This window comes from Marmota monax, unplaced genomic scaffold (genome assembly GCF_021218885.2).
Source record: "Marmota monax isolate L192 unplaced genomic scaffold, Marmota_monax_Labrador192_F-V1.1 WCK01_AAM20220418_F8-fsc00106, whole genome shotgun sequence".
NCBI lineage: Eukaryota > Metazoa > Chordata > Mammalia > Rodentia > Sciuridae > Marmota > Marmota monax.
The window spans coordinates 9,097,859-9,124,002 of NW_026695218.1; the positions used below are offsets into that span (position 1 = coordinate 9,097,859).

Below are 26,144 nucleotides of genomic sequence, written 5' to 3' on the forward strand. Positions count from 1 at the left end.
TTGTTGAATATAATTTTTCTTCAGCCTGATTCTACCACCTGCATTTATAATATTTTTCTTTAAAAAAGTGAAACTTAGCATTGTTTTTTTTTTTAAGAGAGAGTGAGGGAGAGAGAGAATTTTAATATTTATTTTTAGTATTTGGTGGACACAACATCTTTGTATGTGGTGCTGAGGATCGAACCCGGGCTGCACGCATGCCAGGTGAGCGCGCCACTGCTTGAGCCACATCCCCAGCCCGAAACTTAGCATTTTGAAAAAAAAAAAAAAAAGGCATTTTGGAATTGAAGTGGGTAGTGGTTCTGAGCCTGGGTTTTGGGGTTGGCTCAGAAAGATGTAAGGTTAAGCTCCAATTGTGACTTTTACAATATTGTACCTTACACAAGGTATTTAATGCATCTCTGAACAATAGACAATTCATTGGGGAAAAAAATGAGACAATAACAGCCATTGCCTTATAGGATTGTTGTAAAGATTAAAAGAATAGTTAGTGAATTTCTTAGAAGAGTTATTATTTTATTTTTGTTCTTTCTCCTTGCTTTTGGGTAAATTACTCTTTTTTTCTCTATGTAATTTGACTATTTAGTGGGTCTTCTCTTTTGCTTAGAGGTCTGGGGGAATTTGCCTTGAATGCTTTCTCAACTCATGAGCTATTTTAGCTTCCTCTTTACAACTTAGATGTAAAATTCTGTTTCTTCAAACCTCCACACCAAAAAAAAAAAAAAAAAAAAAAAAAAAAAATCCATGGGTTCCTAAGCTCTGTATGGGCAAGTAGAAAATCTTCAAGTGTAGTTATTATTACATAGTGTGAAGCCTTTCACTCTCTAAAACATATTGTTCTTGACTTTTCTTCTTCATTGTGCTCCAGCATTGTGCCCCTGTTAGCCAGAGAAACATTCCCTTTTCTCCCAGGAACAGTTCTGTCTTAACTTGGTCTCACATTTCTCCAACAAATTACCTTTTCCCCCACCTGTGCAGAGGATTGAACTCAGGGCCTTATACATGCTAGGCAAACTCTCTGTCACTGACCTACATCCCAGCCCTTTGTATTTTTTATTTTGAGACAAGATCTCAATAAGTTGCCCAGGATGACCTCAAACTTGGAATCCTCTTGCCTTAGCCTCCCATTACAGGTGTGTGCTACTTCACCCAGCCAATTTAACTTACAAAAAATTTCTCCCACCCCAAATTATTACCCTTCCTGAATAGACTTGTAGTGCATGCTGTTTTTTCTCTCTCATTACATAGGTATTTAGGCTGATTGGCTCCCCTCTTCCCACTTTGCTATGGCAAACCAATTCTTTTTTTTTTTTTTTTTTTAACCAAAAGTATATCAAATAAAATGAAAATGGTTCCCCTTTTTTTGTAGGAATCCCTGGTTTTCTTCCAGTTTAGATAGTTCCACTGTGGCAAACTATTATGCCTAACCCACAACTCATGAGAATGTTATAGCCACCTGGTGTTATTAAGTGCTAATAGTGAATAAGACTATCTCAGAATTTCCTGGAAGTGGGGGATTTTCCACCTTGAATAACTTAACCTGTCAAAAACAGATTCCAGAATGGGGTTGCCACTGGCCATGGGGAATAGCTGTTCATACCCCATGAAGAGTGCTCAGCTACAGATCCTTGCCCCTAAGGGTATGGGCTTCCTGCCTGAATAATGAGATTTAGAATACAGAATTCTAGAAACAGCAGTTAATCAACAAATTATTTATTGGGGACTGGTGGGTGCCAACTTCTTTCTTGCCCTCAAGAAGCTTTCAAGATGATAAATAGACTATTCCCAAACTGAATAATGAGTAATGTTGTCTCAAATATATGTGAAATCAATCAAATATAAAATGGAGGCCAAACTAGGAGAAACTTAGGCACAGAGACCTCCTATTGTGGTATTTCTGATAAAACAAGTTGAAATTGTCATAGTCAGTCTTAAGACATTTGTACACTTATTGATGAGGAAAGTTATTATATGTAATAATTTTCCCATATAAATGTTTTTATTAATATTATCTTTAAAAACTTCAAGTATTTCCCCCTGTTAATAATATGTAATAACTCTTTAGAGCTGGATCTGGAGAAGTTAAGAAGGATACTGTGCTGACTGTCATTTGATGTTCTGGAAGGAAGATGGATTGCCTTTCAGTGGGAGGAGTAGAGTTTGAAGGAAGGTCTGGGTACAGAGTCACCAAATGTTGGCAAATCTGTTGATTCTACCTTTGGAAGTGCCATTAAATGCTTTATGGAGTCTATTTTGTGTACATTTCTCATAGTGTAATACTAACATTACAGAATATCCCTAGGACATTGTTTCTAAAAGTTTTTGAGTTAATAGATACCAGGTTAAAAGTGTAACAAATAGTTGTCTTCATTGATTTGTGCTCATATAATAAAATACTGGGAGGGAGTAATTTATAGAGAATAGAAGGTTTTTTTGTTTGTTTGTTTGTTTTTTAACAGTTCTGGAGGCTGGGAATTTCAAGATCAAGGTAACAGCAAGTCCGGTTTTCTGTGAGGGCTGCTCTCTGCCTCCAAGATGGTGTTTTGTATCCTCTGGAGGAGTGAATCCCTGTGTCAGCAGAAGGGCAAAAGAGTCAAATTCTGTGTGAAGCTACTTTTATAATGGCCTTATTTCCATTCAAGAGGGTGGAGCCTAATCACCTCCTCACAGCTCAGCTCTTGGCTTTAAGTTTGGCTTTAGGTTTCAAAACCTTAATTTTGGATGGGATTCAGTCACCACGCATTAATAGATAATAAATAAATAAATGTAATAAATTGGGTAAATAAAACTGGGAAATGCTTTAAAAGGACTTCTCAGAGCACTGAATTTACATAGCCATGTATATGTGGATTGTGTTTGTTTCAAAGAGAATTAGTAGAACACCAATTTGGGAACTGCTGATGTAGAAATTAGGGTAATTAGAATTTGTACTATTCCACACAGTCTGCCACTTTATTGGAAGAATTGTTTTTAGTCATCTTTAGTCTTTCTACCCATCAGAATTACCTATAGCAAATTATTGAGCAAAAATACAAATGTTGGGCCTTGACTCTGGCCTAACAATTCAGAATGCATGACAGTATGGTTGTGGAAAAGCTTCCAAGTGATCTGATGTACTTGTGAGACTGAAAATCACTGAATGCCTTCTTGCCATTTGCCATATGTTTTTTAATCCTATTTGATTAAAATTTTTTGTTTTGTTTTCTTGGCTTTGGTCCAGGGAACCAGCCTTAATGAAGTTCTCAGCCTTAATAAAGTTCATTGTTGTCATTCTTCTCAGAATGTCTGTGTCAGATTTTCAGATTTCATTTCATCAATGGGGCAAATTTATCGAATAGTATAAGACAGAGTCTGTTTTTTGTTTTATTTTTGTTACTGCTTGGATTTTGCGGTGCTGGGATTGAACCCAGGGACTTGTACATGCGAGGCAAGCACTTTACCAACTGAGCTATGTCCCCAGCCCTTGAATAGTACAGGATACATCATACCGTTAATAGAAAAGAGATTTATCGAATTGCTATTGTCTTTCTAATCTGGCAGCACTGAGTTTAATTTAGGGGGGGTGGTGCCCCGGATTGAACTTAGGGGCACTCGATCACTGAGCCACATCCCCAGCCCTATTTTGTATTTTATTTAAAGACAGGGTCTTACTGAGTCCTTAGCACCCTCCTTTTGCTGAGGCTGACTTTGAACTTGTGATCCTCCTGCCTCAACCTCTGGAGCCACTGGGATTATAGGCATGAGCCACCCCACCAGGCCAAGTTTAATTTAAATGATGCTTCTATTTGTAATTTACCCTTGTTTTTATATTTTTTGTTATTAGGGATCACATAAATTATTTCTTTCTCTCTCTCTCTCTCTCTCTCTCTCTCTCTCTTTTTGAAACACTGAGCTCAGCCCCATCCCATTTTTATGTTTTATTTAGAGACAGGGTCTTGCTGAGTTGCTTAGGGTCTCCCTAAGTTGCTGAGACTGCCTTTGAACTCATGATCCTCCTGCCTCAGCCTCCCGAGCCCCTGGGATTACAGGTGTGCACCACTGTGCTTGGCTGTTGCTCTTTTTCTGGACTTTCTTGTCAACTGATATGTTTTGAGAATCTTCTTGTCAACTTCTTATTGCAGGTAAATTCAGTTTTCTGTGTGTTTAACACTCACTAACATTTTTGTTTGTAAGCACTCTTTTGTATCATATGAAGATAAGTAATATAGCATTTGTGCACTGAGGTCAACATAGAAAAGCTTAGCAGGGTGATTACCTACTTGTTTTCTATTAAAAATTTGGCAGCTCCTGCTCCGTGAATGAGTGAAATGGGAATACCAGGAACAAAAATCTTTTTCTTTCTTTCTTTCTTTTTCTTTTTAACAGTACTACTGGAGATTGGAGATAGAGGTGCTTTACCAATGAGCTTTATCTACAGCTTTTTTTTCTCCTTCCCTCCCTCTCTCCCTCCCTTCCTTCCTTCTTGCTAAATAACCCAGGTTGGCTGGAATTTAATATTCTTCTGCCTCAGCCTCCTGAGTTGCTGGGATTATAGGTGTGTGTCACCACACCCAGTGACAAAATCATTCTAATTAGAGATTAATTTAGAACTTGATTTTTAATCTCTATACATATCTCACTTATCTTCCCTCACCCTTATGACAGTTGCACTACTCTCCCTGCCTTCTGTCTTCCTTAAATCCTCCACCAAATGATGGATAAAATCTGGTGAGTTTATTTACTTAGTAAAAGAACACTTCTCAAATAAAGAGACAAATTAATTTAGTGCCAAGTATAACATGGCATATAAAAATATGTTCCACATGATTTTAAAGGCTTTATAAAGTTATTTCTTGTATTGCCTAAGTAGCTTTACATAGGTCCCACCCCCCAACACCATTGCCACCCAAGAAAAAATGTGTGGTGGTGGGGGGATATGACCCTGCAAAAAATTAGAAGAGGAAATGAAAGGCTAATTAGAAAGTTGGAGAATTGGAGTTTGACAGGTTAATTCAGCAACTGTTCCAGTTAGGGAAACATACTTGGGAGACAGCATATCTGCCACCAGGCAAGTGAAATCACCTACCATAGGCTAGTGATGTTTCCTATGACTTTGTATGGTTCAAATCCCTCTCCCCATGCTCTTTTTCCTGCTGCTCTGATTTAATGTTCACCCTGCAGTCATCTATCACTAAGAATCCTAGGCATTTGTATTTTGGAGCATGGTTGTGTATTCTCTTTTGTGTTTATAGCCTCTCCCTCTCTACTAGACCCTTTCTGTGAATGCCTAAACATGCCACTGGCCTTTTCAGTGTTAGTTTCTGTGGACTTCTCACTCCTCCAGTTTCTGCCCATGCTTTCTTTGGCAGCTGGACTCCTTGAAAGAGTTACTTCACACATGCTGTCACCTGCATTTCAGCTTACTTCCATTTGACTTTCCCCCTTATTTTTCTACATGGAAACTGCTCTTATTAAGGTAATCAGAAATCTCCAATTTCCTAATTCTGTGGATGCTCCTTAGCTTTCTTCTTCTTTGACCTTTTAGCAGTCTTCAGCATTCCCACTTCACTGGAAATGTGTTGATTTTCTGTGGTTACTAAAACAAATTACCCATAAACTAATGGCTTAAAACACAAAATTGATTCTTTCTCAATTCTGGAGGCCAGTATTCCAAAATCAGCCAGTATACCAAATCAGTAGAACTGCACTCCCTCTGAAGGCTTTAGGGGAGGATCTGTTCTTTGCCTCTTCTAAATTCTGGTGGCTGCAGGCCATACATATGTTTTGGTGAACTTTCATTTAATCTATTACACTGGAATTCTGCCTTCCTTGATTTCTGTATTGTCAAATTCTTCTGATTTCCTTCTCATCTCTAGATTCTCCCTAACCTCCTTTCATATTATCCTCCTCCTCTGCCTGTCTTTTTTAAAATCTTCACACACATCAGAGCTGAGCCTTGGACCATCTTTTCATCTCACTTTGCTCTTTCTTTCTAGGCAGTGTTTTCTAGTCCCATGACTTCAGTTGCCATTTATATAAATGACTACTCCAACTTTCTCTTTTTAGCCACACTTCTTCTATTCTTGATGCATATGGCCAACCTACTTAACATCACCATTTGAGTGTTTCTGAGGCGTTGCAAATTTAACATGTCCAAAATAGAACTCATCACCCTTCTTAGCCCACCCCACCATTGCCACCCAGGAAAAATTTTGCTCTTCCCACAGAATTCCTCAGCTCAGACAATGACATTACCATCTGCCCAGTTCCTTGTACCAAAATTATCTTTGATATTTCCCTCACCCTGATTCCCCACATCGCCTTCATCACCCAGAACTTCCTGAAATAGTTTTGGAGTTGGCCTACTTCTCTTCTCACTGCCACCATCATGAACCAAGCAACCTCCATATTTTCATCTGGATTAAGAGCATTAGCTGCCCTACTAGTCTCATTATCTGCTCTGGGTCTCTCCAGTCCATTTTCCACATAGCAGCCTGAGTGAGTGCAAAACATAATTTGAATCAAGTCATTATATTGCTGAGAACTCCTTATAATGGCTTTCATCACTTTTAGGATAAAATTCAGAAGCCCCATATGATCCAGCCTATCTGCCTCTTCAGCCTCATCTCTTCCTTGTCCTTCTACTAGATGCCCATCTACCTTCTTTGTGTCCTGAAAAGGTCTCTTCTGCCTGAGGCTTTGCACATGCTTCTTTCTTCTCCTTATTGCTGATTTATATTTTTTAGGTATCAGTGAAAATGTTGCCCACACCTGAATTAGATTGGTTCCCTCTATAGTTTTCTAATAGTCTCATTTACTTCTCACTTTGCAGTATAAATCATAGTTACTCTTAATTATTTGCTTGTTTTTCTCCTAAGAGAATGTAAATACCATCAGGGCAAGGACTGTGTATCCTGCTGCCAAAGCATCAGTGCCTAATGTAAATTGGCACTCAGATTTTAATAAATGAGTAGATTGAGCCAAGGGATTGCATTTTTAAGATGTAATGAGGAAAGGTAAAACCTGTATCCAGTGGCAGCATATTTGAAGTAAATAGAATTAAAGACTATTATCCACAATATTTAATTTTAAAAATAGTATTAAACAGGCTGGATGGAATAATGAAACTGTTGAAAACAGAATAGCAGAGGCTAGTTTTATTTTTTTTAAATTAATTAATTATTAATTTTAGGTACTGGGGATTGAACCCAGAGATACTTCACCATTGAACTATCTCCCTAGTCCTTTTTACTTTTTCTTTTGAGACAAGTCTTGCCAAGTTTCCAAAGCTGGCCTTGAACTTACGATCCTCCTGCCTCAGGCTCCTGAGTTGCTGGGATTACAGGCATGCTCCACTGTGCCTGGCAGAGATGACTTTTTAATTCAGTCAAAAATCCCAAATATAGCCAGTCATGGTGGTGCATGCCTATAATCCCAGTGACTTGGGAGGCTGAGAGAGGAGGATCACAAATTTGAGGCCAGCCTGAGCAAGACTGTATCTCAATTAAAAAAAAAGGGGGGGGCTGGAGATGTAGCTCAGTTGTAGGGTGCCCCTAGGTTCATTCCCTGGTACCACCTACACACCCCAAACTGTTATTATGGGCATAATTCAGATTTTATAGCTTATGAAATATCTCATATAGATCCAAAGAACAGCTGTTTTTGGTATGAGTGTATTGGATCTGAAAGGTGTAGGTGTTCATTATGGCTGGTAACTAAGGCCCCTATTTTAAGCCAGATATTTTAGACATAAACCCTTGACCATGGTAAAGTACTAAAGCAAATGCTCTGCAGGGTTTAGTACCCCTGTATATACTCAGAACATGAGAGGGAAGGTAGGGTGGGGGAGCGATAGGTTTCAAATTGTTCTTAGATTTCTTAATGCCAAATACCTATTGGGTAAAAGTGAAGAACTGGAAATGGGAAATTTAATGTTGATAATCTTATTATACCCTGTTTCTTCCCCAAGATGGAAACATCCATTTGCTTCCCTAGGAGCTACCAGTGTCCAGCAAAATTCCTACCCTGTTACTAAAGGAATGGGGCACTTGAAGCACCAGTTCACCCTCACCCAGTACGCCCACAAGCCAGTGTTGTTCTTATGACCCACAGATTGAGAGCTTAGTCCCACCAGACTGTCACCCACTGCAGACTCCAAAGTTCCAGATCTCTTGCTGTATGTGGTGGTACACGCTTATAATCCCAGCAGCTCAGGAGGCTGAGGCAGGAGGATAACAAGTTCAAAGCCAGATTCAGCAACTTAGTGGGCCCTGTCTCAAAATAAAAAATAAAAGGGGCTGGAGATGTGGCTTAGTGGTTAAGTGCCCCTAGGTTCTACCCCTCCAGTCAGAATGGCAGCTATTATGAATACATACAACAATAAGTTTTGGCGAGGATGTGGGGAAAATGATACACTCATACACTGCTGGTGGGACTGAAAGTTAGTGCAGCCAATATGGAAAGCAGTATGGAGATTTTCTTGGAAAATTGGGAATGGAACCACCATTTGACCCAGCTATCCCTGTCCGACATCTGTCTATACCCAAAGGACTTAAAAGCAGCATACTACAGGGACACAATGTTTATAGCGGAACAATTCACAATAGCTAAACTGTGGGACCAACCTAGATGCCCCTCAGTAGATGAGTGGATTAAAAAAATGTAGCATATATACACAATGGAATATTACTCAGCAATAAAAGAATAAAATCATGGCATTTGCAGGTAAATGGATGGAGTTAGAAAAGATAATGCTAAATGAAGTTAGCCAATCCCCAAAACCCAAATGCTGAATGTTTTCTTTGATGTAAGGAGGCTGATTCATAGTGGGGTGGGGAGAGGGAGCATGGGAGGAACAGACGAACTCTAGATAGGGCAGTGGGGTTGGAGGGGAAGGGAGGGGGCATGGAGTTATTAATGATGGTGGGATGTGATGATCATTATTATCCAAAGTACAAGTATGAAGACATGAACTGGTATGAATATACTTTGTATACAACTAGAGATATGAAAAAATGTGCTATATATGTAATAAGAATTGTATACATTTCGCTGTTATATATAAATTTTAAAAAATTAATTTAAAAAAATCCAGACCTCCAGAACCTCTGACCAGCTGGCTTCTAATTGAGATTTCCACAACCCCATCCTTAGGTACAGTTAATTTGTTAGAGCAGTTCACAGAACTCAGGGAAACATTTATGTTTACTAGTTTATTATACAAGATATACAAATAGCCAGATGAAGAGAGATATAGGGTGAGATTTGGAAGGATCCTGAGCCCAGGAGTGTCCATCCCCAGAAGTTGGCTTCACCATCTTGCTAGGATGTGGATGAGTCGTTTTTTTACCTTCCTGTCAGCCTCCACACGTTCAGCTGTCCAGAAGCTTTCAGAACCCTTTTTTTATTTTTTTTTTTAAATGAAGGCTTCATTGCATAAACATGATTGAAACATAGACAACTGTGTAACAATGTAATTAGACAAAAAAGGTATGATCTAATGCTAATAAATGAGTGGGGAAAACCAGCAAATCCTGTCTGTCCAAGATTCTTCTTGGCCTCTCTGCAAATTTCCTTGCTCCAAGCTATGGGACAGGACCCTTTTTTAAAAAGGGGGCTTATGATCTAGTGTCAGACAAGATGTGTCAGAGAATTTCCTTATGACTAGCTGAGAGAGAGAAAGGTAGGGGGAAGATTAGAGTATAAGTTTAGTTTCTTTTTTCTGCTGTACTGAGCTTGAACCCAGAGATTCTCTACCACTGGGTTATATCCCCACCCCTTTTTATTTTGCTACAGAGTCTCACTAAATTGCCAAGGCTGGCCTTGAACTTGCAGTCGTCCTGCCTCAGCCTCCCAAGTGGCTGGGATTACAGGTGTGCACCACTGAGCCCAGCTATATTTTTAATTTCTATGACCTGGCTTGAGGAAGAGAAGTTCTGGTATCTGTGGTATGCCTTGGGGACAAAAAGGATCAGGTGAAAGGAGGACTCGAGGTTAAAGAGAGAAAGGGATTCTGGTTTCTGAAGCCTAAAGTACCTTTTATAACTATCTAGGACTGGAAATGTAGCTCAGTGCTTGCCTAGCATACATGAGGCACTGCACTGAGTAAATGGATAGATAGATGGATGAAATTATGGAACTATGGATGAAACCCCAAATACACATACATTATAAAATCACAAGTAACACCCTCATGTTGAGTTTATGGTAATTACCATTGCCTTTCTCATGAACAAGTGCAGTGTGTAATTTGCTCTGTGTTCTACCTTGCTCTTAAATCAGAAGGGGTATTCTGTTCTTTTTCTGCCTTCCCTTTTTCCTTATGATCATATGCACTTAGTATTTATTTTTTTTGATAAAGGCAGATGTTTTAGAAAACTGAACTCTGATTCTCTGTGGACAATTTCCACATGGATGGGGAGAAATGCTGATTGTAAACAACAGCCAAATAAATCTTTGGAAATACAATACAGGATAACCTGCTACCCAGAAAAGTAGAGAACCTGTAAGAGTCTCTGTTTAGGAAGATCACACTTACTTACGCAGTTGCTCTGGCATTTAAAGCTGAGTTGCTTCTGTCATTGCTATGCTGCAAATGGAAGTAGTAAAAATAAAGAACTGGATTCCTCCTTTAGCCCTGTAGAATTGTTTTTAAGATCCTGTATTGAAATAAACATTGTCTTATTTTGTCTCTAACTATCTAAAATATGTCTTGAGGAGGAGGCGTAGTGTTCCCTTCTGAGCGTGAAGCTGGCTTTTGGTTTTGCTTTGCTGCAGCTGCCTATTGCCATTGATGATCGTTCTTCTCTCCTTTCTGGAGAACAAGAGGGAGGGAATGCAGTCTGAGTGGTTTCTGTTTTAAATAAATAAATAAATAAAATATGTTAAACAGATATTTTTCTTACCAGGTCCCCTCTTTAAACCTATAGTAAATTTAATGGGTTCTGCTTTAAATGGAATTTTTTTAGAACTATCCGTGAGTTGTTTTTCCATCTATTCATTACAGTTCACAGTTCTACTTGCCTTATTACAAGATTAGGGCTTTATTTGTTTTTCTTTTTCTTTTAGTGGTACTAGGAACTGAACCCAGGGGCAGTCTACCACTGAGCTACATTCCAGCCCTTTTTACTTTTTATTCTGAGGGCAGAATCTTGCTAAGTTGCCCAGGCTGGCCTTGAATTTGGCAATCCTGCTGCCTCGACTTTCCAAGTTGCTGGGATTAACAGGTGTATGCCACCATGTCCAACTACAAGAGTAGATTTCTAATGTTCATAACAGTTTAGGAACTTGCAGAAACTAAAGAAGATTAAGTAAGAAATTTTTAGTATACTCAGATGCAAAGAAAGGCTTTTAGGTGTGTTGCCAAGATGGAGACAAGAGGGAAATAATTTGTTAAGAAACTCTTAAAGAAGCCCTAAGGAATTTGGTGAAAGCAAGATGGGATAGAGAGAGAAAGTTGCTAAAGCACAATTAAGCCACAAGTATTTATGGAGTCTTTAATGTTGTGATAAGTTACAAATTGTATGCACCTCAAGTCTTGTTTTTCAGGAATTGAGATCTAGTTGGAACAAGAAAGGTTATGCACATGAAACAGAAAAAAACTGAAAGAATTTTAACATGGTACTCCCTAGGTACAGTAGGTTAGAGAAGAAAAATGAGTGAAGACTGGAATGTTTTATGAAGAATGGTTAATATTAAGATAAAGAGTAGAAAAAAGACACATTCTCAGTGATAACAAAACACCAAAATGGATTACAAGCCAAAGCAAAGTCTTTTTTTCCATACATATGGACCTTTAAGAGTCGTAGACTGACATACACACACAAGCTGTAAGCAAAGATGAAGGCTAGCAAATATGGCCACCAAAAATAATGGAGCAAATATAGCTAGGCACGGTGTTGCATGTCTGTGGTTCTAGCAACCTGGGAAGTTGATGTAGGAGGATTTCAAGTTTTAGGCCGGCCTCACCAACTTAGGGAGACTGTTTATAAAAAATAAGAGTTGGGGCTGTAGCTCAGTGGTAGAGTTCTTGCCTAACATGCAAGGCCTTCGGTTCAATTCCCAGCACCACAATCAATCAATCAATCAATCAATGGCTAGGGGTGTAATTTAGTGGTAGAGAGCCACTGGGTTCAATCCCCAGTACTGCAAAAAATAATAGTAATAAACAAGTGTAGTAATTATTTTACTTGTTTTTATAAATTATTTTTTAATTAAAAAAAATTTAAACTAATAAGTGTTCTTACCAAAGATAAGGAAAATCCACAAATCTTAATAGAAAAATGGCCAGTAAACATTTCAAAATACTTAGCCTCAGTAAAAATTAAAGAAGCATAAACAATAAAATGCAGGTTTTCTCTTATGAGACTAGGAATGGTTTTAAAATAATAGTATTCATGAATGTGGAAAAACAGGCACTTACACACTACTGGGGGGATTTAAATTCTTTTGGGAGGGTGGCAATAAATCAAGATACTTAAACAAAGGAACATACTCTCCAATGTAGCAGTTATAAAGAAATCATCAGAAAAAAATAAATACCAGAAATTCATCCAAACTTTACAATACAGAAACATTGGACATACTCCAAAAGACATTATGGCTATATTAACACAAATGAGAAAAAATGGTGGGGCATCATGATCCTGTTACTGCTGAGAATGGAAACTTGGGGAACATGTGTATGTCTGTATCTACATACATGCCAGGGGTGTCAGGAAGTTTCCGTGCACCATCACATTGTTAATTATTATTAACTTTAGATGGTTGGACAACTGGTGATTTTTTTTCTACTTTTTGCTTATCATACAATGAACACGTATTATTGTTTTGAAATACATTTTAAAGAAACACAAAGTTTGAGAATCAGAATAAGGAGCAGGTGCTTACAGTATTCATTAAGAATGCATACTCGGGCTGGGGATGTAAGTCAGTAGTAGCACACTTGCCTAGTATGTGTGAAGCCCTGGGATCAATCCCCAGGACTACAAAAAGAATTAAGAAATAGAAAAAGAATACATTCTCTCTTCCTGTTTAATCATTAAGGAAGTGATCTGGACTAGGTTCTAGGACCTTCAGGAATTTGACATGGGAAGATTCCTTACCCCCACCCTATCCTATGTCTCTTGCCTAGGGGGAAAAAAAATAAGCCTAGACCCTTTTTTTCTCTTAACTCTTTAAGAATTGTGCATCTGTATTAAATGGCTCTTTTATTTATTTATATGTGGTGCTGTTTTATTTATTTATATTCGGTGCTGAGAATCAAATCCAGGGCCTCACACATGCCAGGCAAGTGCTCTACCATTGAGCCACAACTCCAGCCCCACAGTTATAGTCTTAACAGTCTCTGTTCATTTAAGTCTTTGGCTCAGAACTTCAGAAACTTCTAAAAGAACTTAGATATTGTGGGTTTACATTTTCTTGATCCTTGTATTCATTTTATCCTTTCTTTTGCTCCTATAGAGTCTGTCATAATGAATGGATCAAGTGTGGCAAATACACCACCCAGTGTAAAATCCAAAGAGGACCAGGGACTAAATGGGCATGATGAAAAAGAAAACCCATTTGCAGAATATATGTGGATGGAGAATGAAGAGGACTTCAACAGACAGGTAAAGAAAGAAGTAGAAGCTAATGATACATGTAACTCAATAGCTGTAATATTTTCTGTAAAAATAAAAATGGCTGGGTGTGGAGGAGCACACATAATCCCAATGACTCAAGGTGGCTGAGGCAGGAAGATTGAAAGTTTGAGACCAGCCTCATCAACGTAGCAAGATCCTGTCTCAAGCGGGGAAAAGGCAGGGGATACAGCTCGGTAGAGAGCACCCCTGGGTCAAATACGCAGTACCACCAAAAAAGGGGAAGGTGTCACTGGTTCCCTTGCACACCTTTATGGAGGACTGAACCCATGAATGCTTTACTACTGAGCCACATTCCCAGCATATTTGTTTGTTTTTGAGACAGGGTCTCCTTAAGTTGCCCTGGCTGGCCTTGAATTTGTGATCCTCTGCCTCAGCCTCCCCAAGCAGATGGAATTACTGAGTACCTGGGATGGCAAACTTGTACTACCCCACCCAGCTAGCTAAGGTCTTTTATCCTGCCCTGATCCTGTTTTAATCCTAGGAACCACTCTGATTCTGTAACTCTATAAAGACAGTATGAAATTAAGTGCTTATACTATGGAACAATAAGAAATAGAATGGTAATGAGCTTGCTTTTCTGGACTTTGAAGTTCATTGATTTTATTTTCTTATTGGAAATGTGAAACTGTGCTTCATTTTGAAAATAAATGTAGACATAATAGATGTTTATGAACTCTAAGCGAAAATAAATATATTTTCTATGGGATTTTAGAATAGTTGCATTTAGCTTTTGTGTTGACCTGTATGACTCTGCCTTTAACTAGCCTCTGACCGGAAAAAAGTTTGCTGAAAGCATAAACAGTTTGTCCTGGCTTTGATAATACTTGTTGACATGCTCTTAACCCTGCTGATTAGGACTGGGACTTAAGAGCCAGATGTTTACACTGTAGGCCAGATGTGGGCTTCTGTATCTAAGAATATAGCAAACTGAGGCAGGGTACTTGGAAAAGTACTGGAAACCTAGCAGCTTACAGAAACATGCACACACACACACCCAAAGAGGTTGAGGAAAGATAGTTTAGAAACTTTAAAAATTATAACTTGTTTCAGAACTAGGAAAGCAGTGACAGTTATATCCTGCCAGGCCCTTAGAAAGGCTAAGCAGATAAACGATTGTTTGCTTGAATTCTCCCAACCCTAATATTTTACAGGAAATACTAGTTTTGTAACATTATTTTCCAATTGGTATGCGATGTCAAGCCAGGGGTTTGAGTATTTCAGAGAAACTTTGTAATTCCTCAAGAGCAGGAAGATTTAGGATCTCAGATCTGATTGATGTAATTTCTGCTTATACCCCTGTAGGTCACTTTGACCATGTTGAACTATACAGTTTTTACCACAATCAAGTTGTATTTATCTTATTCTATTTTCTCAGATTTCTTATTGGAAAGTGCCTCACATGTGCTAGAAGATATTATATGTGGGTTACCAGCTATAGAATCCAATGTCTTCTCACTTGAGGTTCAATTCAAGATTCATTGTATGCAAAACACCATACAAGCCCCCAAAACTAGGAATGAGACATTGATCTTTTGATAACTCATTGAATTTGATGCTGAAAGAATTTGAAATGTAGCTTTGAGGGGAGAAAGAATTAAGTTCCAATAAAAATAGTATCAGTCATCTTCAGAAAGTATAACTGAGAAAAGAAGGGAAGAAGTAAGATTAAACATACCAGTTTATTGTAAATGGTTTGATTATACCCTCCTCTGCCCGGCTTCCATGGAAATTTTAAGAAGAAAAGACGCCTATTGTTAAGGGTTGGGGGGAGGCAAAAAAACAGTCATATGTAGTGTATAAAATGTGCTTTTACTCCCTGTCTACACTGTGGAAAGAGATGAAGAATGCTTATTGAATTTTTAAATCTTATGATTCTTTTGTATGTACATTTCTAATTACCAGGGGACTTTTTACTCTAAGCTCCTGCCGTTTTCCCATGGTGTCTAGTAAGAGTAGGCTAGGTACATTCCAAAATGTCATTAATCTCCATTCAGGTCTGAGTGTTGAAATTAAGGTGACTTTTTTTTCTTTCCTTCCTTCCTTCTTTCTTTCTTTTTTTTTTTGTAAGTAGATGGACACAGTGCCTTTATTTTATTTATTTATTTTTATGTAGTGCTGAGGATCGAACCCAGTGCCTCACATGTGCTAGGCAATGCTACAACCCCAGCCCTAATTTCCCAACTTTTATACAAAGAAAACAGCTTACTGCTACAATTCAGGAAATAGTTTTACATAGTAAGCCCCCCAAAGAGAAATATATGAAGTAAAATGCTTCAGAAAGGGAATATATAAAAGAATGGAGCAAGAAAATTCCAGGAAATTTCAAACACAAAGTCATGTTAAATCTTGTGGCTTGGAAATATTTTGTTGTGATTATTTTAATAACTTCATAACTATGTAATTCATTTGACATTTTTTAAAAATGTGACTAATTACAAAGTTAAAATTCCTTTCCTTAAATCTTACCACCAGTGACTTGTGAATTGTATAGGCTAATTTGAAAAATCATTTTTTGCTTGATGTTCATTCTAGTGGTGGCGCTAATGAGCTGTGAGTTTGTCATCAGGATGCAGGCAAGGAATTTGCCAAACGTGAGGCAGGAAGCCTGTTAAAGTCACAGGAAAATCTGTAGAGCTTACTATGAGTAACAATGTTTGCAAAGAAGTGTAAAATATTCTAGATGTATTTATTGCTTTAGTTTGGGGCAGAGTTTAAGAAATATGGAGTTGTTTAAATATTCATACATTTCTTCTTGCTTTGAGAGAATACTATATTGATGACATGGTTGGTTTTCTAGTGATATGCCATAAAGTATCTTTTTTTTTTTTTTTTTTTTTGAATGGGGGTACCAGGGATTGAACCCAGGGGCACTAGGCCACTGAGCCACACCCCCAGCCCTATTTAGTATTTTATTTAGAGACAGGGTCTCACTGAGTTGCTTTGTGCCTCGCCTTTGCTGAGGCTGGCTTTGAACTTGCAATCCTCCTGCCTCAGCCTCCTGAGTTGCTGGGATTACAGGTAAACACCACTGCACCCAGCCACAAAGTATCTTTTGTGTCTTTCTAAGGTTCTGAAATTACTTTTCTGCCTTGGGGGTCTCATTACTAGAAAAGTGGTCCAGGAGCTAAGAATTAGTTTTGATTTAATCTCCACTATCCAAGTAGTACAGTAATTACATACTTTCTGTATCTTGTTACATATTTCCTATAAAATGGGAAATTTAAGAATTTCTTTCTTAACAAGACTGAGAAAATAATTTTAAGCTGTAAAATGATTTTCCACAAGGCCATAGAAATGGAAAATATCTGGTACATATTGTAGGTCTTACAAGAAATGTGAAGACCTGAAAAATTTTTTTTAAATATCTTTTTTGGTTGTAGGTAGTAGACACAATATTTTTATTTTATTTATTTATTTTTGTGGTGCTGGAGATTGAACCCAGGGCCTTGTGCATGCAAGAAAAGCAACTCTACCAACTGAGCTATATCCCCAGCCCAAAGACCTAAAATTTTTAATAACTATTTCTCTGTTTTATTGTTGATGAAATTCAGCTAAAAATTAAAAATCGTGTTTTTCCTAACCAATCATAACAAGCAACTTAATTCTTAAATCTCATACAAATTCATCTTAGCTTCAGAGCAATAACCTCTGAAGGGAAGGATTGGGGGCTTCCTGGTAGGGATGCGTCCCCTGGATAGGATATCTGAGGTGCTCCCTTTGCATGCCAGGTGGAGGAGGAGCTGCAGGAGCAAGACTTCTTGGACCGCTGCTTCCAGGAGATGCTGGATGAGGAAGACCAAGACTGGTTTATTCCAGCACGAGACCTGCCGCAGGCCATGGGACAGTTGCAGCAGCAGTTAAATGGACTGTCCGTCGGGGATGACCATAATTCTGAAGATATTTTGGTAAGAACCATGTGTATTTCCACATAAGACAGGGTAAAAAGAATGTAGAATTTGGAGTCACAGACTGTTTTTCTGGCCCTCAATCTTTTGCAAGTTTCTGGAGCCCTCTGAGCTGCTGTTTCTTCACCACTTAGATGGGCATTGATGAGAGGGTGCAGTGAAGACATGATGCCAACTTTCATTCCCCTGCTCTGCCAGTGGGCTTTTCATAAAACTATTCAGACGAAGGATAAATTTGAATACTCAAGATCAGGTTTGGTTTCACATGATCTGTTGAGGGCCATCTGGCTGTGACATGTCACCCCATTTATCACCAGGGTTGTTTCTGCTGATCTGGCTAGATGGTGTCCCTTCCTCCTTCACTACTCGGTGTGTCTTGCCTGAAGCTGCAAATTGAGGATGATCTTCCCCAGTAGAGGAAGCCCATTCTCCGGTCAAGAGTTTAGAGTAGCTGTACTCCCCTGATAGAACCTCCAAACAGGCTCTGAAATGATCACTTGCTGCTATCTTCCTCTTTACTGTTGCCCAAGTCTGTATTTAATAAACCTAAGTTCTGAATGTTTGTATCATAAAAATTGCCTGTTCATTTTAGAAGGAAATATACTCCTGAGAGGTCATTTGCCACTTATAATTAGACCAGATAAATAAATTTCTTGCCTTCCATGTTTATGTAACATCAGAATTCTGTATGCATTATGTTTTTCACCCAACTTGTATCTCAAATGATTATGCCCTGAAGTTTGCTGAGTTTTGGGGTATTCACAACAGAGGTGTGAATATATTTATAACCAAAGAAATAAAAATGAAGAAAAGTGGAAATTATGGTAACCAAGACCAGTTTCATGGAGTTCTGATTTTCATGAAGTTGAGATACTTGTGAAATGAAAATTCTTTTTGGAGTTGAACTGAAAGGCCTCTGATGAGATTGTGAGAAGCATCAGGAAGGGAACAGAATCTCAAACAGGAAGGAGAAAATGAGCTAAGTATGGGCTAAGTATGTTAGGAGCCATTGAGAGCAGCCAAGCAACAACAGAGTTACAAGGAATTTTCTTTCTTTCTGTCCTAAAGGCTAAGGGGAAGGAAATGGTATTAGTGGAAGTGGAGGGGTTGAGGGTGTATCTTAGTGGTAGAACACTTCTTAGCATGAATGAGGCCCTGAGTTCAATACCTAGTACCAAAAAAAAAAAAAAAAAAAAAATTAAGTAGGAAGAAAATAAGTTTTAAAGTACAGCTTGCCTTAGGATTTATTATCTCTTGTTCTTATTTCAGAGCAAAAGTAACCTGAACCCGGATGCCAAGGAGTTTATTCCAGGAGTGAAGTACTGAGCCAACAGAACCTTTGAGGAGGACTTGCCTGTCCCCACATTTGGGGATAGTGATGCACAAAAAGGCAGAGCTGTCTAGAGGCGGGTGGGGTGGGCAAGGGGAGTATAGCCGGGAAGGGGAACCTCGGTTTAACTGGATACTGTGACTCTACCAGCCTCTGAGTATTTCCTTTTGGTTCTACTGACTTTGGAGCAGTTTCCTGTTTTGTTGTTAATTAGCTCTTTTTGAATTAAGGAAATCGCATTTTATTTTTTCCTTTATCAGGAATGTTCTACTGTCTGTGTTTAAACAAAATAAGCTGACCAAGGAATATTGGGTTTTTAAGAAATACCCTTCTCATCCTGCTGTGTACCTACCAGGAGCAAGAAATACCCACAGAGCTACTTGCAAAGACTGTTGTGCTGTCTTGCTGGATGGGAAGAGGGACAAGCAGAGGAGACACATGGTGCAAACCAGAATCTGGAGCCCAGCTCTCCTGTTCCCTGGTGTTTCTGCAGTGAACTGGGAGTACCAATGGCCTGTGGAGCCATGTCTTTCTGCTCTGAACCCCATTCAAGAAAAAACAGACTTAAAGTTCTTAGTTTACAGTAACTCTTCATTCTGATGAAAGTTGTACAAGGAGTGGACTATGATGGCGATTGTCACTAGAGTCCTGTGGTTGCTGTTGTCCTCTTCTTAAGCCTTTGTTTACAGCTACCATCAGTCTCATCATTTACAGGTGAAAGGGCACTTAGGACTGATTTGCCACCTCAGCCCTCAGCTGTCTCTGCCCATATCTGCTTTCCACCCCAGCCCTACTTTGTGTTTAGGAAAAGTTATGTTACCAAAACATGTGAGAAGCCTTCTGTTTTGGCCATTAGCTCGAGCTTGGAGACTCAACCTTAAATCCTGGTTTTTGTTTACTGTAGCATCTTGGGTTGTTTGTGTCTTAAAATTTATTCAGACAGTTTTTAATTTTTTCTCCAGTCCCATCAACATGGTTCTCCTAGTATCTTAATTCCCTCAGAAAAGTTTATGCACCTTTTCAAGGAAGTATATTTTTCAGGACATGAGTAAGAAGCTCAGCTCACAGATTGGATGCTTCTCCTACCTTATAAAAGTATGCAGAGGAATTGAAAAATGACCTAGGAGTCCTGCTAGACCCATATGACTGTGTCTACAACCCTCCAGGATAGTTAAAGCTGTTTCACATTTTACTGTTCCCATACACCAAATCTTTTGAGTTTTCTAGGTTGACCTTTCTGGGTATGCTCCTGTTGTCTTTCCTACCTACAACTCACTGAGGGTTTTTGTTGATACATCTAAGGACTAAACTGGGCACCAGGAGCTGCTTTTTGTGTACAGAGAACGTAGGAGGTAGTAGTATGTGGTGTGAAAGAGTATGTCTAGTGCTGGCTCTTCTCCCAGGATGAGTACTGGCGGAGATCTGAGGATGCAGTGGCTTTTGTATAACTGTTGCTTGCTGTGTGATAGGCCTACAAGGGCAAGATCACATAACTTGAAATAAAGTTGGTAGAGATTCAGTATGTGGATGTGGGACAGAGTTTGGAAGAAAAGGACTAGGTCTGGAAAGCTGAAGAAATTCTCCATTTTCTTATGAGCTCACTTGTTGACTTTTTTTTGGGGGGGGGGCAGGGAGGGTGCCAGGGATCAAATCTAGGGTTTTATGCATGCTGGGCTGGCACTTTGTCACTGTGCTATATCCCAGCTTCCCTTGTTGATTTTTTGAAGAGCCACAGGCTAATGGTAGGGTTTTTTCTCCAGTACTAAAGATTTGAACCCAGTGGTGCTCTACCACTGGGCTACCATCCCCAGTCTTTTATTTTTTATTTTGAGACAGGGTTTCTTTATTTGCTGAGGCTGGCCTTGAACTTGGAATCCTCTTTCCTCAGCCTCCTGAATTGTTGGGTTTACACTAATGCCAGATTTAAAATACAAACTCGTATCTTTCCTCATTTAAGTTTATAGGGTGGAATCATTTGAAAAATGGTCTTTCTCACTAGGTCACATGTCATAGGACTATGAGTAGCTTTGGGAACATATATTGCCAAACATGCATATTCCCAAAGCTTCTACCTCAAGAGAATGAAATTGTTAATTTTCTTTTAGGGAAGACTCTGAATAAAAAACCTTGTTTATTCCAGCTTAGTTTTCAGCCAGGATGTTGCCTCTAATAAAGAGAAGGCATTGGAAGTACATAAACAGGGGAAATCTCTCTCCTGGGGCTACTGTGCCTGTTCTAGTCTCCATTAGCCCATCTAAGCTCAAAAATGCTGAAGGCTGTTGGAATGTGTTGGCAAAGAGGACAATGGACTCTCCTTTGGCTACCCATCAGGAAAGCTCTGTAGGGATCCAGAGTAACCATTTCTTCATCCTGAAGGTTTGTTCTTTTGATGTCAGGTAGACTGAACTCCTAGGCATGATCTAAGAGGCTCATTTTTCTTCTGCTGTGCTGGCTGTTTTGGATGTCTGTCTTCAGCACAGTGTCACAAGGTATATTGGGTCCGGACTAAGGAAACTCAACCAGATGAGTCTGGAACCTAAGGGCAGGATTTTTCAGTCCCCCTCAGATGCAGAATGTGCTGCCCTCCAGATCAGGAAGCAGCGGGCAAGGTGATCCCTTATTTAATATATAGGACTTGTGCTTCCACTGGTTCTTCCTGTGGCCCAACTCTTTTTATCATCTATTTCATGTTCTCAAATGTGTTGGGTTGTAGGAAGGGATTATCCCCTGGGCCACAGGCTCAGCCCTAATTTGCCAACTTCTTAGCAGAAAATTCATGTGGGTCTGGTAGACCCTTCCCTGGGGAAGTGCTGAGAGTCTCCATCTCAGATTTTTCCCCCAGGAGAGGTCTGAGTGCAAGCAAGGCAAAGCTTGTGTTTATGAGTGATAGTTTTGATGTTGAATTTAAACCACTGTTGTCTTCTTACTTTTAAAATTGGCAACTAGAAGTTTGACAGTTTATAGAAATGGAGTATTTTTAACAGTTGCCAATCTGGCTGGTCCCAGTGTTAATTTATTAGATTACTGTGATTATTTATTTGACTCTAAAACTACAAGGAGATAATTCCTCTTTTTCTTCATGGGAAAAAACAATAAAGGAACATCTTTTGAGTTTCTCAAGATATTTGAACTGCAACAGAAAATTCAAGGATATAGCCTAGGCCTGGGTACATGCAGTTCTGAGCCTCGGGCCAGTTTCTGTGTACATTAGTTTACTTTTGGGAATCATATAAGGACAGACCTGGAAAGATCATAAAGATAAGGATGGATTTTTGTAGCACCTTTAATTTGCAAAGTCAAAACAGTTGGGATGTTTTTAAATTTACCCTGCTAACAGTAGCTTACAATAAATGTTTTAGTGAAATACTAAGCATTTTCCAAATTGGTTTTTTGCTATAATGTCGAAAAGTTTTATCTTGATTTAAGAGAGGCTGAGCCATAGTGAGGTCACATGAATATGCTGGTAATTAACAGGTTAGAAAGCAAAGTTTGAGAGAAGTAGTAGTCCACAGAAACAGCATTCCTGCATCCACCCTCCGTTGGCTGGAAGAGGCAGCCCTTTTTCAGTGAGCATCTCAGCATTACAGGCTCCCTTGATCTCTTGGTTTAGGTGATAACTGAGGTATGAGAACCAGTAGAGATCTGAAAAATTTGATCAAGATTTGGAGATATTCACCCATTTATAAAGACTGTGCATCTCCTCTAGGATACTGGCAAATGGGCCGAGAGAACAGGATTGACCTTGATTTTCTGTCTTGTGAATTTCATCCACAGACTTGGTCACAGTTTGGAAAGAGAGGTTTTAGAGTTTCTTTCTCCTTGTTTTAATCTCCCATACTGAACATGCTACTGGTGACAGGGACAGGGGAGCAGGAAATCTACCCAAGGAAATACTCAAGTGTCTTGCATATTACTTGGCCTTCTGCTCTCACTTTCTAAACCTCCATTGCTGTTCCCAGTCAGTTTCATTTTTAGGGAAGTTATGAGAAAAAGACAGCTGGATATACTGATCTCTGTAGGGTGTTAGCCAAGTGATTTGTACTTCCTGCTTCCAAGGGACGTGAGAGAAATCTAAAAGAACACAGAGACACTATCTTTATTTGGGGGGGCGGGGGGGAATTATTTTTAAAAGGCTGCTTTTGTTTTTAAGTCTCATTTGCAAAATTTGCTGAGCTTACTTCCTCAAATCTACCTTCTCACTGGCTACCTTTTTTTTTTTTCCAAAATAATAAATGTTTTAGGTTATTTATTTCTACAGAAAATTGAAAATTTTTTTCTGTTTTGTATTGCTAGGGCTCAAATTCAGGGCCTTCCTCATTGTTGGGCAAACACATTCTATTGAGCTACATCCCCCATCCCTGAGATAATAAAATTTAAAAACATTTTACTATTTTACAATTACTAAAATATTTTTTTCTATAAAATAGTAAAATGTTTTACTGTGTAAATCAATACTAAGTGATAATCCTGTTCTTTTGATTGTGAGCTTTTCAGAATTGTTTAATGCTTGAAGGGTAGTTGGGAGGTAGGGAGTCTTTTTTTAAAAAACAACTTTAATGATGCATATTTTACATATCATAAAATTCACCCATTTCAAATGTTGTACAAGTCAGTGGTTTTAGTAACTTTCCTCAGTGGTGCAGCCGTAACCATTACTTGGTTCTGGAACATTTTCATCACTCCCAATAAGATCTTCATGTTCATTAGTCCCTGTTCCTACTCCAGGCAACCACTTTCATGTATAAATTTGCCTTTTCTTGACATTTCACATCAATGGAGTCCTGCACGTGGTCTCTGGTATCAGGCCTTTTTTCACTTAACATAATGTTTGTGAGGCTCATCCACTACATAGAACATGTTTTGGTGGTTTGTTCTTTTTACTACTGAGTAGTATCCCATTGATGGGTATGTACATTTTGTTAGCCAGACAGCCTGACGAACTTGGATTTCAGATTCCTGTGGTCTAAATGGAACTCTTTGAACATAGATATATAGGACTCATAGGTGAAGCTACTGTGCGTGTCAAAGGAATTACTTTTCAGAACCAGCTTTGTCACTAGAAGCTTCACAGAAGGAGCCTCAAGTGCTGCAGAAATTTTTATAATTTTGCAACATTTTTTTTACAAGAAACTTTTGTGCTGTCTACTACACATCGGGACTTTTGAAGCATCTAATAAATCCATTTAATAAGTATGAGCATGTGTCTCAGTGGAGAAGAAAGTGAAACCATCTATGCTGTGCTGGATGTTTTTCCTCCTCCAGAATGAATGGGGGAATCTGTGAATTTCCTAAATAAGTAGCATGTCTCCAGTTACAAAGCTGAACATGTATTAAAAGTTGTACTGCCTTTGTTGGACACATTAGGAGGGAGGGAGAGAGGGAGGGCTGATGGCAGAAGCAGAGAGGAGAGAGAGTGGAGCTTGTGGAACAAGAAGCCCCCAGAAGGTCAGAGGGTGTGTGTGTGGCACCCCTGTTGGTATGGATGGCAAGTAAAGTATTGATGGTACTGGGGACAGCATAGCATCCCCGGCTGGTCCACGTTGAGACTTTGGAACTTTGTCACTGTTTCATAAATGTTTAAAAGCTATTGTTGCTTCCCCCCCTTCTAAATAAACTTTACATGGCAGTTATTAATACTACTTTGGAGGAGGAATAGTGCTTTAAAATTGAAGAAAATAATTTTCATAAAAATATAAAAAATAGAAGTCATTTTTTAAAGTTTGCTATACGAACCAAATGGCAGCTGTTGAAAATCTCAATAAATGAGAATAAAGTGCATTTGCTGGCCTTGGTACTTTTTTCCTAGGGATGGTTCACTATGTATCATCATAATGTAGGGGTATGTGAGTTATTTTTTTTTAATGTCTAAAGACATATCAGTTTAAATTGAATAATATTCCTTCCAAATGAGATTACAAAACAGTAAAAGCATGGGCTTGGAATCAGACCTGAGTGAACCCCCACCTTCACCACTTTCTTAGTGCCCTTAGGCCTGAACTTGTTTATTGGTAAAGGTATGACACCTACCCCGAGTCTTATTTTGAAAATTAGAATTTTATAATATTGACTAGCACATTGAAAGCTCTTAATATTGTTGGGTGTGGATGCACACATCTATAATCCCAGGAGCTTGGGAGGCTGAGGCAGGACGACCACAAATTCAAAGCCAGCCTCAGCAATTTAGCAAAACCCTAAGCAACTTAGAAAGACCCTGTTTCCAACAAAATACAAAAAGGTCTGGGGATGTGTCTCAGTGGTTAAGCACCCCTGGGTTCAATCCCTGATACCAAGAAAAGAAAAAAAAAAAAGTGAGTGAAAGCTCTTAATATATCTCAGCCAGTAGTGGCAGTAAGTACACTTTGAACAGAGGTGGTGAAAGGGACTTCTTGGGCTAGAAAGGAAACTTGAAGAGTTGACTTCTGTTTGAGCCAAAGCTAACTCCTACCTTAAAAAAAGTGAAAAGATTCTGTTATCGGTCTTTCAACTACTAAACAAGTTTGAGCGCCTACTACATTCAAAGCTTCATCTTAGGCACTGGGGCTACAGGGTTAGTGGGGACGACTATTGAGAGGATTGGTGTTTTGTACTTTTTTCTTTCAAGGATTTTAGGTGCTAAAAAGATTATGGGCCCATGGGTTTTGCATTGAGCCCTGATTTCTTGCCAAAGCTAGGGAGAAAAATCTGAGTTGACCTGCCTATTTATAACTTTTTCTAAGTTATAAGTATAGGGCTGATATATTAGATTGTAACATCCTTGAAGATGTGGATGGTATATTTTTTAAATTTCACTAAACTTAATTGTAAGTGTAGTGTACTAAAGTGTGGATATATTTTATGTGTACAGCTCTGAATTTTGCTAACTAAAAAATGGCCTAGTCATTTTTAGCACTCAGAGCACTTCATCACACCTGGAAGACATCAGTGTTAGCTGACTGGTCTGGATGATGAGCTGTGCTAAGATCAGACAGATGAAGGCAGTGCCAGCCTTATTTAAGTCCAGTGCTCATTGCTTTCTTGCCCTGTCATGAGGCCGTTATAGGCTTGGATGCCTTGGTAGTGCAAAATCCCATGAATTGCTCCTGGTATCTTGTTGGAAGCATATGTTTAAAGGGGAGGAAACTCTCACACAAAAATAAGCCCCTGCACCACAACTAGTGTAATAGTGTCTTACTAATGAGAATAAACAACCTCATCACATTTGTTTAGTTTTGTTGTTTGTCATACTAGATAAACATACTATACCACTAAGCCACATCCTCGGCTCTTTATTTTTTGAGTCTTGATAAA

At 38.9% G+C, this 26,144-nt stretch overlaps 1 protein-coding gene and 1 non-coding gene across 3 annotated transcripts in view; both read left to right on the top strand.

The window, feature by feature from the left end:
* Positions 1-24,635, top strand: part of Paip2b (poly(A) binding protein interacting protein 2B) — a 36,148-nt gene extending 11,513 nt beyond the window's left edge. For both annotated transcript variants that reach the window (XM_058575068.1, XM_046432326.2), the window contains 3 exons: positions 13,441-13,589; positions 17,351-17,527; positions 18,797-24,635. In XM_058575068.1, the coding sequence (XP_058431051.1) occupies positions 13,452-13,589; positions 17,351-17,527; positions 18,797-18,853 (372 nt within the window). In that variant the 5' untranslated portion in view covers positions 13,441-13,451 and the 3' untranslated portion in view covers positions 18,854-24,635. The remainder of the gene's footprint in view (positions 1-13,440; positions 13,590-17,350; positions 17,528-18,796) is intronic.
* On the top strand, positions 10,619-10,829 carry LOC124084961 (small nucleolar RNA U3). Its single transcript, XR_006849304.1, has one exon. It is a non-coding gene; the product is annotated as a small nucleolar RNA U3 (small nucleolar RNA).
* Positions 24,636-26,144: the final 1,509 nt, after the last annotated feature.